The following is a 14,080-nucleotide window of genomic DNA, read 5'->3' as shown; positions in this document are numbered from 1 at the left end:
TGGTGAGCTATTGTCGTCTATGTCAGGTCAGCCACTACTAGAATATTCTGTGTGTGTACAGTTGGCTTTGTAACTGTCTTGTCAGCTGTGGAAGAAAACTAATATTTAGGGAATGTGTCTATTCTTTTTTTATCTGGCATTTGGGACAAAAGATCTATCAGCCTGTAATAATGTTAAGTGTGCAATTTACCCGAGACAAAATTACAGATACACATTTAATTCCTTTTCTTTTCCATATAAAAACATATTCAGAGACAATTTTACAAGATAAAAAAATCCATCACATAAATCACAGAACTCACAGAGCTATACAATACTGCTTTGGCATTTAAAATCTTCATATAAAGTGCTGTTTTTGTTTTTTGTTTTTTACTTTAAATAGTTCAGATACATTCTTAACGTGAGGTTGTTGCTTTGTCACCAAAGTCCGTTGTTCACAGCATTAAGACCGACTCATGGCTGGCTCGAGTCTTAGTAAAGTGCAATTGCATGACTGAGTAACTTTGATTTCATACTTTCGTTTTAGCAAATGCAGTCAGGGTGAAGTGAGTTTTAAGGAGGAGAAGACCTAAGGAGGATCTAGACCTCGCTCGGTGATCTGGAACGATAGGACACGTCGGTGCGCGCGCTGCCGCAAAAAAGCACGTAGAGCGAGCGCTGGATCTCGGTGTTGCGGTACGCGTAGATGATCGGGTTGATCATGGAGTTGTAGGTGGCCGGAAGTAACGTGGCGTACGTGTACACGGCCGGGTCCTCGCGCTCGCCCACCAAGCAGTAGATGGCGAAGGGCAGCCAGCTCGCGCCAAACGTGCCCAGGACGATGGCGAGCGTGGAGACACCTTTCTTGGTGGCGGCGTAGTGCGACGGCGCGAGGAAGTGGCGCTGAAGCGCTATCTGGTGCGCGTGGCGGCACACGATCTTGCAGATCTTGCAGTAGAGGCCGAGCATGAGGACGAAAATGGTGAAGAAGGCCACGGCGAGCAGTGCCACGTTGGTGCGCGTGAGAGGCGGCACGACGCTGCAGGAGGCCGTGTCATGCATGCAGTTCCAGCCGAGCACGGGCAGCATGCCGAGACCCAGCGACGCTCCCCACGCGCCCAGCAGCATCAAGTGCACGCAGTGCAACGTTCTCTCCGAAAGGTACGTGAGCGCGTTGTACAGAGAGAAGTAGCGGTCCACGGTGATGGCCAGCAGGCTGCTGATCGAGGCTGTGAACGAGGCCACGAGGAAACCGACCGTGATCAGGCTGACCGTCTCCGACGAGATCAAGTACTGGAACGCAAAGTTCAAGATCAGTCCCACTCCCGCGAGCAGGTCGGCAGTCGCAAGGCTACCGATCAGCACGAACATCGGGGTGCGCAGAGTCGGCGTGTAAAAGATGATCGCCACCACGATGGCGTTCTCACATGCGATCACAGTGCCGGAGAGGCACAGCATAATGTCCCATGGGTTTATGGGAAAGTCGAAGAGCAAGGAGGATGAGGAGAGCGCCAGGCTGCTGTTTCTGCTGAAGGCTCCGGCTTCCACCCACGAGGCCACGGGAAATCCCGCCACGCTCTCGTTCGCTGGTGCGCTCTCATTCATCTTTACACTGATCGCCCTGAAGAGAGACAGCTGCATATTACTTAACAGATCAAGAGAAAGTCCAAAACTTTGAATGCAACATGAAGCCAAAGGTTTTAGACGTGGAGGATTTCCACTCCATAAACAAGGGCTCGCTCATGCATTTTATGAAACTGTTGAATCGATATATTGGACCAGTACAAATGAAACAAACAGTAGCGGAAACATTGTATCGGCTAATAAACTATGGTGCTCTCCATGGTGCTGAAACGAAACTCTTCCCCACTACAGCAAAGTTGCGCGTCTATGGAAGTCAAACGCGAGAGAGGGAAAATAAGAAGTGAAGAACGCAAGAGAGAAAATCAGCCGATCTGCCCCACGTACCTTTTTCTTCACATTAAGGAAAACTGGGATCCTCGTGCTCCGTGTGAAACGTCCTGTAAAAGCTTCTTGTCTTGGGGAAAACAGAGGCTTTCCACGAACATGAAGGTTTGAGGCAAAGCATTGACCATACAGATCTGAAGACAGCTCGAGAAGAGTGTGTTTGTGGAAACCGTGTAGACCACTAAAAACAGGAATGACGTCAAGACCCCCCCTCCTCTCTTCCTCTCTCTCTCATCCTCTCCCTCAACCTCTCTCGTTCTCATCCTCTCTCTCTCTCGCTCCCTCTCTCACTCTCTCTCATCCTCTCTCTCTCTCTCTCTCTCTCTCTCTCATCCTCTCTTTCGCTCCCTCTCCCTCTATCTCTCTCCCTCTTTCTCTCTCTCACTTTCTCAGGGAGTGCATGCGTATCAAGAAATGAAGCACATTAACTGTCTTTAATCTCAGGACACCAATACCATACTATTACAAACATTATAATGAAGACACGCCTAAATATGAATATATTACACAACCGGATTCCTGGATCACTTTGTAGCACATATTAGTAGCACAAATTAATGTTAATCAGTAGGATATGAGTCAACCGAGGGAGCTGTGTGTAAGTAACGTGACCTGTCCATTGTGAGTAAAAACAAAAACAACACGTTTTTTTTTTTTGCAATTTCAGTGCAAACAGACCAACGAAAGTTAGGAATCATGGGTTCATGGGTACATTTTCTAGAATTGCCTGTTCCCTATATAACAAATCCAGCTAATTATCACACAGGTATGTACTGTACATTAGGAATTGGATCAGTTCCTCCCGATCACCTGTTACAGAAACAGACTGTCCTCTATACTACTTGTGAACAATCATAGTAATGCAAAGAACCACAATTTGCACCATTTTTTTATCCTGTATAGAAGACTGGTGAGATAGCAGCCTGTTTTTTTTTTTTAACTTGGCCATTCACATGTAACACCAGACCATGCTGATCGCACCAGTGTGATAAGCCTACTTAACTGGTGAACATCTTATATTACAAACCAGATGAACAGCTTATTACATAAGGTGACACACAGACACTGCTTTTGTGAGAACAAAAGGACTATGAAAAAGTGGTATTTTTCCTCTTCAGGGATCAGAAGAACTGCAAGAAAAGAATTTTTATATGCATTATTATTCTCTTACATTCTCATTTAACATTCAAGGGATTTTGATGTTCACAGTATAATAATCAGGTCTGAGTTCACTATATACTTCACTGCATTTGTTTAAGGGAAAGTTAAAATACAAAATGCAACTCAAAACTATGTTTTTCTTCTTTTTCTAGTAATGGTTCCAAGGCATGTTAGGATTTCTCAGTAAAAAGAGCCTAAATGCTGCTGCCAATGTCACGGTCCTGCATAACGTGCAAAAAGACATTTTCTTTTTTCTTTAACATTGAATCTGTGTAGGTGTGATAACAGAGCACTCCATCTAGGGCCATCCTTCTCTCTCCACACACACTCTCCAGCTCTCTTTTATCCTTGCACCCAGAATGTGCGAGCAATTATCTGGTCAGTTAATTCACAAGGCATTTGCATCAGATGACATTCAAGCAGGGTTTAAATGCATGTGCATCGACCACAATTTGTACCTCATTAGATGCTTCAGTCTCTTAAACATGGCATTAAAACTCAATGCAATAATTATGACTTGCAAAGCAACATCTAAGACAAGTGTTAATATCTGGTAATAATTAGGGTTTATCATGAATTAATTATAAATGATTTAAAGAATATGACCCTTTTATCCATCCTGTTACCCACAATTACAAGTGGATTACTGTGATTCTCGCTATCTAGCATTAGTTTGATGTTATTGTTAGTCGTGGGCAACAACAATTAATAATTAATAATGACTCAATCATTAATTTGAGAATCAACATTTGAACTGGCCAGCTTTGCACAACAATCTGCAAAGGCCATTATATTATCCTACTTTGAATAGAATGTATTTAGCCATTTTATTTTGCCACTTGCACTTTGCTAAGAGACCAACATTTTTGTATCAAGGTTTGTGTATGTATGATTAGTTTCCTATATAGAAAATCTTCTGGATGTTCTCTTGGCTCCATGAAAATGATCCAAGGATTGTTAGACTGTTTCCTGTATTGTTAGATCACAGTCCTCATTTAGTGATTCCACCCAAAGGACAGCCCATAGACAGGTGCTCTGGCCACCAGAGTGTTAAAACAAGCAGCAGTGGTAACCAAGGTCTTGCCAACCTTCTTGGGGCCACACGCAGGAAGAATCAGGGGTAGAGGAGGAAAAGCATATAAACAATGTGGTCATTCGTGGGCCAGGGCATTCTCTCCCAGCAAGCTGTCTGGTTCTACCAATGAGAACCAATGTGTGGACTTCATACTATCAAAGATGTCCACTGTACCACCCCTAGATCTGGGCTACCACTCCCCTGGACTCCTGCACCATGTCAACAGTGAATCCCTGACACCACTCTACAGCCCCAGCAGATGAGTTGCACTCAGTGAGGCCAGTCATGGATGGACCCATCTGAGGAGATTCTATGTAAGGTGAAGAGTGCTGTCTTGATGGTTGATAGCTGACTGTCTGTGTGGTCCAGCATGTGGAGACATATTAGAACTGGCCAGATGGACCACCCTCAATTCCAGTTCTGTGTTCTGTCCTTACTCTAGAATCCACAAGCCCCTAGTACCCCCAGGGCACAACAATGCTCAACAGCCTGTAAGGGAGGTGTCCATGGTGATTATCTCTCTTTTATGAGGCACTGCTCCCAACCATCTTAGGAATGCTTTGAATCACCAGTAAACCACTGTTTGGGCTCCCTTCAAGTCCATGTTTCCTGTCTGTGGCATTAAAGGTCCAGCCTTAGCTGATAACCCACATCTGGAAAGATTTCGGCTTCAACAAGCCTACGTGGATGACCAAATGCAGTTGCTGTCCTCACTTCTAGCATCCTTAACAGACCCCATTGCCACAATTGATGGCCTGACTGAATTTGATTGGCAAGCACATTAATCCACCACATATTGCGGTGATGGCTAGCATTTAGTGAATCTAGCCCCATGCCAATGAACTGTGACCTGTTGCTGTTTTAAGAAGCTCCTCTGTAAGTTCACCATGATACTGAGCATGGGTGGATGTGTTTCTTGCGGGGCACACAGCAGGCAGTTTTCCAAATACAGCAAATATCCTGTTTCCAGTGGCTACTGGGGGGACAAGGTCGCCTGCATATGTCTCAAACACCTGTGGTGCTAGGGAGAAACCAAAAGGCAGAAGTGAATGGGAATGTCTGTCCTTGAACGGTAAACCTTAAGAAGTGTCTCAGTTAAGTGGAACTTGAAAATAAGTATTGCACTGGTCCACTGCACTGGTTATGTAACTTGGACAACATTTGCTACACTTAGCATAAAAAAGGAGGCCTTTAGTCCCAAAAAGCTGGGGTAACTGCAGTTTGTATGCCTGTGACACTGCCAGCAGGACCCACATGAGGGTGCAGAATATATATATTTTTTTCAACCCACTGATGTTCCCGGAAGTTTTTTTCTTTAGAAGCTTTGACACAAAGCCTTGCTACCTGTCCTGCGAACTGTATCTCTGTGTATCCTGGCAACCACATGAGCTTCATGCACTTAAGCAGGGTGCAAAAAAAGAGTGATCTGAGTAAACAGCAGATGAGAAAGAGACACAGAGAAAGAGTGAGAGAGAGAGAGAGAATAAAACATGAAAATGTAGAACAAGTTCAAGTGGGTGGATGGGTGTGGGTGAAAGAAAGAAAGCAAGCAAGAAAGATATATCTGAGTATTCAAACATTGCAAATATGCACATGATAAAATATATACCACAAAATCTTTATTGCATAAAACAACAAACGCAAACCATGGATATCAATAATGCCTTATGCCTGCAAGTTCTACATTCTTCCTTTGATGACACCAGGTGAAAGAAGACAAAACAACAAGAGAAAAGTGCAAAAGTGCATAAACCTATATATAGGGTGTCCTTATTCTGCATGAACACACACATGCACATGACTCGACAGATCTCTGTACTGAGCAGCACACCACAGGAGGATGAAGCAGAGACAGGAACTGAAAGAAAGAAAGGCAGAGATGTAGAAAATTGCTGAGCTTAGACAGCACAGCAAAGCAGCTTGAATGAAATAAAAATACATGTAGCAATTACATGAGATACAAAACGGAGTGAGGTGCATGAAGGCAAATACAAGGGGAGAAAAAAAAACAAACCAAGAGGAAGAAGACTATGGCTCTGTAAACAAGAGAAAAAAATAACGATGTGAAGCAGTAATATCCAAAAGTCAGGAAAAAGAGGCATCTCTAGTTGCCTGTCAGCCATGTCAATTCCTGTCAATTCATTAATATCCCTAAAGCCAAGCTAAAATTGATCTAATAATAATATTAAAAAACATGCTAATGACAATAGATAATGAAATAAGTGTGAATCTTTATGTCCAGACTCACAAAAATTGAAAAGTTAAAGTTTGGAAAAAGACCAGGAGACAAGCTTCTGTCCAGTTTTAGTGAGCCTGTGCCTTAGGTTCCTGTTCCTGGCTGGCAGATGTGGAACCTGTTGTAGACCATCCTCCTCAAAATTTGTCATGCCGTGTGTAGGAGAAGCTTTTCTTCTCACCACGGTTGTAACGAGTGGTTATTTGAGTTAGTGTAGCCTTCCTGTCAGAACCAGTCTGGCCATTCTCCTCTGACCTCTCACATCAACAATTTGTTTCTGCCCACACAAGCACTGCTCACTGGATTTTTTTTCCTCACTACTCTGTATAAACTCGAGAGAGTGTCGTGAGTGAAAATTCAAGGAGATCAGCAGATTCAAACCAACCCATCTGGCACCAACACCCAGGCCATGGTCAAAGTCTCCAAGAGCACATTTTCCCCCATTCTCACGTTTGATGTGAATATGCTAAGTGCATGAATGTTTCAGTGTACAGGTGTTCCTAAAACGTGACCAGTGAGTGTATACCTGCAGTTATGAGATAAATTACACAATAGGAGCTTGCAAAAAATGAACAATCAAACTGTGACAGTGACAGAGCCAGTGGATCACAGTCCAGGATAGCACAGAAAAACAAGAAGAAAGTATATAAGTTTATTATGTAAAATATCATCTAGTAAATATTATCTACCTACTTAGGCTAAAATTTTCTAGTGTTGCCTAGCTTTACCCCCAGTTTAAACTTGCTAGAATAATTGATTCTTTTTTAATCAAAACAGGGTGACAATATAATTTAAGAAATGAAAAATAAAAACACACTAGCCAGATGAGGTTCATTTACTCCTTCACATAACCCACCATTATCAAAGTTATTATATTTATTACTAAGTTTCCAGATATGAGTGTGATGGTCAGGTGTCCACATACTTTTGGCCATATATTATAGGTGGATTATGTTCATATCAGTGCCAATTTATTTATTTTATATATAAACTCGATTTTCACTTTCAAAATCTTCAGCCAGCTTTCACCACAATCTTCACCTTTAACAGGCACTGGAACACACAGTTAGACAAAACTCTCAGTCAGATCACTGATTATCATGCCTTCTCTGGCTCCTAATCCTGTTCCTTTAAAACAATGAACTCATTTTCATGGATTACAAATAAAAGACAATCATCATCACTATTAGTTTTGTGAAAATATCAGATGACGCTATTAAAGAAAAAAAGGATTTCTCTCACTTATAGTAAATATCACGTTTGGGCCTTTTTTTAGTCAGTGCACGAGTCCAACATGTGTGCAAACACACTCAGCCTCACATCTTTCAGTCTCACAGAAATGTGAAATGCTGAAAAAACCTATTTGAATCATGTTTTTCTTCTTGTCAGGATTATTATTACCTAACATATTTTTTAATAAGTGCTAATAGCTGCACCTCATCCATATGTGATGAGCCCGAAGCAGTAAAGTGTGTGTTTGTGTGTGTAAATGTTGAAACAGGGTTTGAAAGTGTGTGTGTGTGTGTGTGTGTGTGTGTGTTCAAATGAATGTGCGTGCATGTGTCCACCTGTGTATTTTTGTGAGATTGCCATGTCATTTGTGCACCGAGCCACGTGACCCTCCCATGCTGCCGTTTCTATGGCTTGCCGGCTGCTCTGGAGTCACGAGGCTCATGGGCAAAACAGACTCAGGGAGAGACGGCTGAACAAAGACAAAGAGAAACAATGAGAGCCAATGGACCGACCAGAACAAATGAAAATAGTGCACAATGTTGTGAGAAACAAAGTAAAAATTAGTAGGCAGACAGAAGTTTAATAAATACACAAACATAACATTTTTAAATGATTTACAGAAGCTCATTCACATACACTTTAAACACAATCATGGCACAATATAAATAATTAAGTTCAATTAAAAACGCCAAAAAAAAACCAAACTAAGACGCACAAGGCACAATAGCAGTCCAGCTTGTACAACTTGTATAATCTGTGAAATCAATACTCTCATAAAAGCAATGAATATACAGAGGAAATTCTAAAGTACTGGAAATAAAACCTAAAGGATCAGTGGAATATCCAGTCGTTGTGGTATAACTGCAAATAAAATAAGATCAAGTGAAATAAAATTCTCTGTCTGTCATATTCTTTCAATCTCAAAACAGAGCATAATTCCAAAATGTGGTGATGTGAAAAAGGAGTCCAAGGGATCAGAGAGCAGACCTTCTACTGAAATGTGTGAGATCTGAGATGATTTTTTATGAGGAAGGTCAATTGAAGAAATTTTTTTTTTTTTCAAACAAGACCTTCCAATGTTTAGTTGCTGGAAGGTCTTCTTTCAGGCTTGCTGAAATGCCTTTATAAGTGATAGAACATGTGACTAACATGTCACATGTATCTATTTTTCACATATTCGCGGTAAATGACTATGTCTTCTCTGCACATTGTTTTGATCAGACTCAGGCCTGCTTGGATGTGTGCACGGAAAATGTTCTGGGTCTCCAAGTCAACCCGCGGAGCCGACACCTCATAAATACTGTCGCCACTGAACAAGGACACTGGAACTCTGAAAAAGAAAGAGATCAATAAATTAATTCAGTTCAATTCACTGTTATTTGTATAGCGCTTTTAACAAGAGATACTGTCACAAATCAATGAGCCTGAGACTCCCTGAGAAGACCTGAGGAAGAAACCTTGAGGAACCAGACGTGAATGGTAACCTCTTCTGGGTGAATAGTGAGATTATAAATCATTACGATATACAGGTTTTGAAAAGTCAAGTCAAACAGTACCAAGTGTGATGAACGTATGAGCGTACTGTAAATAAGAGTCACAGGAACGTCTTTATGATTACAGCAGGGACAAATCAACAGTTCAGGTGTAATTATCCACTGAAGCAAGGATGAAACTGTTTTTGGGAAATAAAAACTTGACGTATTCCATGTGGGACTACATTGGAATTACTTTGGAATGAATCAAGACTAATCTGATTGGAGAAGCAGCGTTCCAAAAGGGCCGATACTGAAAACAGCACTGGTACATGTCACTGTTTTTATTACTCCACTTGTCTCTACATAAAGTTCTAACTGTAGGAATAGCTTGTTGGATTGAAACCGTTCCTACAATTACTACACAGACTGTCAGTCAGTCTGTGCGTTGGCATGGCAACATGCAATGCTCTCTCCAGCTGTGGTGTCGTTGGAAGCTATTTTCATTGATGGAGCAAAAATAACAATATTTGGCCAAATTATGTCTGAAATGTCAGTTACTTGATATTAATTTCTCGTAGAACTGTTGTATTAAAAAAAAAGAAGAAAAAAAGATCCTCACAATTGTGCTGTTATACTGAATATCGTACTGATTCGGCTGTAATCACAGCTGTGCTGATATTCACTACAACAGCATTGGATATTGCTTTTATAGCACTCTTGTTCATGTGATATTTGATGCTTAATTATTCTACAGTATACTTAATAAAATGTGAATGCAATATTTTTTCTACCTAAGCACACAGGTGACTGAGCAGCATGCTCACTGCACAGGTGTTCAGTATTATTTGGGACAATACAAGACCTCTCGGAATTGTGTAGTTTTGTTCAGTAGTTTTGTGGAACTGTTCCACTGGCATGCTTGCTGCCAGGGATATCCACCAGAGCAGCTGCATGAGTCATGGATGTCAAATTATCTACCGTAAACCACCTCCAATGCCTTCCAAAGCTTTTCAAAGCTGGCAATACGACCAACTGGCCTCACACGTGTTACCATGCCAGCCCAGGACCCCCATAACAGGCTACTACAGCTACAGAATCTTCTGAGACCAGCCACACAGACATTTGGTTTGCATAATCAATGAATTTCTGCACAAATAGTCAGATTTTGTCTCAGGGAAGATCATCTACATGCTTAACATCCCTCTGTTTTAGAAGTGACTATGAGCGAATAAGGATTTTATGAATTAGAACGACAAAAAGAACTGGACAAGAAGCACGCAATGTGAAAGCTCGGTCTTGTAAAGATACAGCATTTCAGGAATGCAATGCTCATGTGAACTCACATTGCATAGTTAACATCAGGTCATTTTGCTAAAGTTTTTGCAAAGTTTGGTGTCAATATGGGAAAGAATGGTTGAGAAATGGCCTCTCGACTTTGCCATCAAATCCGTTTGCATGTTATTGTTTCGTTATTGTGAGTTTTGTTCTGGTTGGTGGTCCAAATTTCATGATAATTAGATAATATGTGTAGAAGAAGAAGTGAAGAAACCAAGAGAAAGAAGAATCAAGATTTGATATGTCACACCTCTACTGATATATACCCTCACTTCCTGTTTGGTGACATCGCTGTCAAATTTGTCTGCGCATTACGAGCGAAATGTCCTGCATAACAAAAATCAGAGAAAAAGGTTTTGTTCTAGCTGGTCTCACTATGCTGTGATCCAAAATTCTGCGATCCAATATTTGTGATGACTGGACAAAATTTGTAGGAGAAGAAGCTAAAAGTGTTTTTTGAAAAATTCAAAATGGCTGAAGTTTAAATCATGGTATATGTTGAACTCAGCATGATCTAAAGAATCAAAGAATTCTATGATGGTGTGTTGAGTAGTAGTTATTGCGAACATATGTCCAATTTCGCCCTGTTGGTAATGCTACAGCACTTAAACACGTCCATAATGCGCAAATGAATTTGACGCAAAGTCACACAACAAGATGTGAGGCCTACTAAATATATATTTAATCAACTAAATTAGTGCACATATAAATTACACATTCAAGCAAGGAATCTTGGTGTGATTTCTGATTCCGATTTAAAAATTAATAGGCAGATAAATTCTGTGGTAAGAGATGGCTTCTTTCAGCTAAGGGCTATTGCAAAATTGAAACCTGTTTTTGTCTTTTAAGGATTTGGAGGTTGTTATACATGCTTTTATTTCTTCCTGGATTACTGTAACTCATTGTATTCCTCATGCCTCATTATTATGCCTTCAGTTAGTGTAAAATGCTGTGGCTAGGCTTTTGACTGGGACTAGGAAACGTGTTAGCATATCACCTGTAATGGCATCTCTCCACAGGCTCCCAGGTAATTCAGAATTCAATACAAGATTTTATTATTTGTTTTTAAGGGCTTAAATAGCTTGGCAACTGCCTACACTGTGGAGCTCCTTCAGCATTATACGTCTTCTAGACCTTTAAGATCACCGCAGAGTTTTTATTTAATTATTCCTAAGTCTCGCTTAATATCGAAAGGAGATAGTGCCTTCTCTGTCACAGCTCCTCGTCTTTGGAATATTCTGCCTCTCCACATCAGAGCCTGTACTACCCCTGATACCCTTTGAAGACTCATCTCTTTTCTCTTGCTTTTGACTGTTGTATTAGGTTTTGTATTGCTAGGTCCTTGGTATGTAAAGCACATTTGTTAACAAGTGTTGTTTTTAAATGTGCTATATAAATAAATGTCTTGTCTTTGTTGTTGTCATGATTTGACAACATGATTTGATCATGTATTTTAAAAAGCCTGAAAGGCCAGGTGCTCTCACCTGAACTGAGGATATTGTTATAGTTCCCATCAGTGCCAACATCCTTGCGAAATTTCATGATGTAATTGGTTTACATTAATTCTATGAGAATTAATCATGCTCACTCTACAAAATAGTAATTAGAAACTTGTTAAAATTATGTTTAGTATAAGCAATACGTTTTGATGAGAAACCTGATATTTTTATGTAAACTATACGTGATATGTTCTCTTAAATCTAACTGACCATATATTCCATTTTTTCAGTGTAGGCAGGCAAAAAAACATGAACCTCTGTGTTTAATAGTGTATGTGGTTGGAAAAATGGAGAACAGTCAATTCTAATGCATATTCACTCCACCTACAGCTAGAAATAAGTCAAACACTGGTCAGAGCTCAAGACAGGAGCTTCAATTTTCAGTTGGCTTTATTTCTTTTAAGTAAATCGCAGGACTATCAACCCTATCCCTAACATAACTCATTAGTGATGACCTCTTCAAATCAATCGCTTTGACTGTATGCAAGAAACATTTGGTGTCAATAACTGACAACACATATACCTGGTACCTTCACTGCAACTGCAAGTTTGATCTGTGTTATTTTTCTCAACTCTTTTCTCTTCTAAACACCCAACTATGGAGACTAAATCATGTCTAGTTCTGCACAATGTTTCAAACATTGTAGAACCATATGCTAAGTATTTCAGTCAACACAGTGCAGCATACATTCCAACATGAAATGCCATAAATGTCCAACCCAAAGTCTCCTGCACACAATGGAGCAAAAAAATTTACGTAAAGACACATAGGCACTGTCATGATCATCCATATCCAAAATTCTGAAAATCAGTTTTTCACTTTTACCAAACAAATAGTTCCCTAACATGCAAAATGAGGTGTTACGTTTGCAAACACATGCTCATCTCTGAACTAGGTTATCGGGTGTAGTGGGTGTTCTACATTATCATTATATAACTTTACTGAAGCACACAATCATGAAATGGTGACTATCTCGGCGTACATGAGCAGGTCGTGATGGAAGCAGAGTGGACCGAGCTGACCTCGAATATAAAATGGCTTTTAAGGTATTACATATTACTCTATAGTGTTCCACTCTTGGGTTGCTGTTATGGGTCAGACCTGTAATTACAGCAATTACGGCATTTACAGTGTAGATTGGAAAATAAAAACACAGTGATAGAAACAGAGACCAAAATTGATGTGAGAAAGAGACCAAAATTATCTGGACAATAAGTTGCTTACTTGTTAATTGGCCAGTGTACGTACTGTGTCGTTTATGTACAAAGCCATGAAGAACATCTCGAGAAGGTGTGTATCAAAATGGGAAAACAATCAAATCAACATAAAATAGTATAAAATACTAGATAAAAATTAGAAGTTACCAAAAGCAGATTAAACTGCATTTCAAGGTGGACAATTCAATGCCTCAAAACTCACTAGACAGGACTCTAGCTTATAGCAGGACAATTAACAGGACAATGTTAAACCAATGTTTATTTTTCAACTACAAAATATGTTGCAAAGGATTTAAATAATTTTTTTGTATGTAAAATTACATTACATGTGTGATTTATGCAATTAATTTATGCAATTAATTTCAGTACTGTAAAATGGCGGAATACGGAAAAATAACACTGTGGTTCCTTTATGGTTCATGCATGTTATATCCATATGTAAAAGCCCTTTTGTATTTGATCCCTACAGTTTTTTTGCCAGTTAAGGTAAAGGTGCAGTATTTAATATGGTTTCGTTAAGTTGTATGCACTGTCAGTGTGTGATATAAAAAATAAAATGCTAAATAATAGGATGTGCTGGATCAAGTGCTATTTTACAAACGTAAGTGTATATGTGTGAAACTTACAGATTGATGACATTTTCCAGAAATTTTTTGGTGTCCATCAACTGCTCATTCCTTTCCACTTTGTGTTGGTTTCGGCCAAGGTGAGAAAATCTGTACAAACAGTAAACCACCATCACATCATTGCATTATATTTAACACATGCACCACACACACTGGACGCATAATAAGCTTTATGCACACAGAGTGTATAATGAAAGTTACATAATTAAGAACCTGCCTAATCATCCACAATGACTCATTTCAATACAGAATATGAAATGTGTGACTGAAGCAAA

General features: G+C 40.0%; 2 protein-coding genes across 5 annotated transcripts in view; both read right to left on the bottom strand.

Annotated features, from left to right (window-relative positions):
- Positions 1–225: 225 nt before the first annotated feature.
- LOC113529322 (G-protein coupled receptor 6) lies at positions 226–2,123 on the bottom strand. The gene is made up of 2 exons (XM_026918442.3): positions 1,948–2,123; positions 226–1,600 (listed from the first exon to the last, which is right to left on the bottom strand). Exon 2 carries the CDS (start codon positions 1,582–1,584, stop codon positions 580–582), a length of 1,005 nt encoding a protein of 334 aa, XP_026774243.1. The 5' UTR covers positions 1,585–1,600; positions 1,948–2,123; the 3' UTR covers positions 226–579.
- A 6,074-nt stretch (positions 2,124–8,197) lies between these two features.
- Positions 8,198–14,080, bottom strand: part of fig4a (FIG4 phosphoinositide 5-phosphatase a) — a 57,987-nt gene continuing 52,104 nt past the window's right edge. For all 4 annotated transcript variants that reach the window (XM_034302043.2, XM_034302044.2, XM_026917333.3 and 1 more), the window contains 2 exons: positions 13,806–13,895; positions 8,198–8,982 (listed from right to left, as the gene is read on the bottom strand). In XM_034302043.2, the coding sequence (XP_034157934.2) occupies positions 8,805–8,982; positions 13,806–13,895 (268 nt within the window). In that variant the 3' untranslated portion in view covers positions 8,198–8,804. The remainder of the gene's footprint in view (positions 8,983–13,805; positions 13,896–14,080) is intronic.

This window comes from Pangasianodon hypophthalmus, chromosome 30 (assembly GCF_027358585.1).
Source record: "Pangasianodon hypophthalmus isolate fPanHyp1 chromosome 30, fPanHyp1.pri, whole genome shotgun sequence".
Taxonomy (NCBI): Eukaryota; Metazoa; Chordata; class Actinopteri; order Siluriformes; family Pangasiidae; genus Pangasianodon; species Pangasianodon hypophthalmus.
Note: the sequence above shows the minus strand (reverse complement) of the source record. Positions and strands in the feature narration are given on the sequence as shown.

Coding starts and splice junctions, on each gene's coding strand:
- LOC113529322 (XM_026918442.3), bottom strand. CDS start 1,584: ATGAATGAGAGCGCACCAGCGAACGAGAGCGTGGCGGGATTTCCCGTG.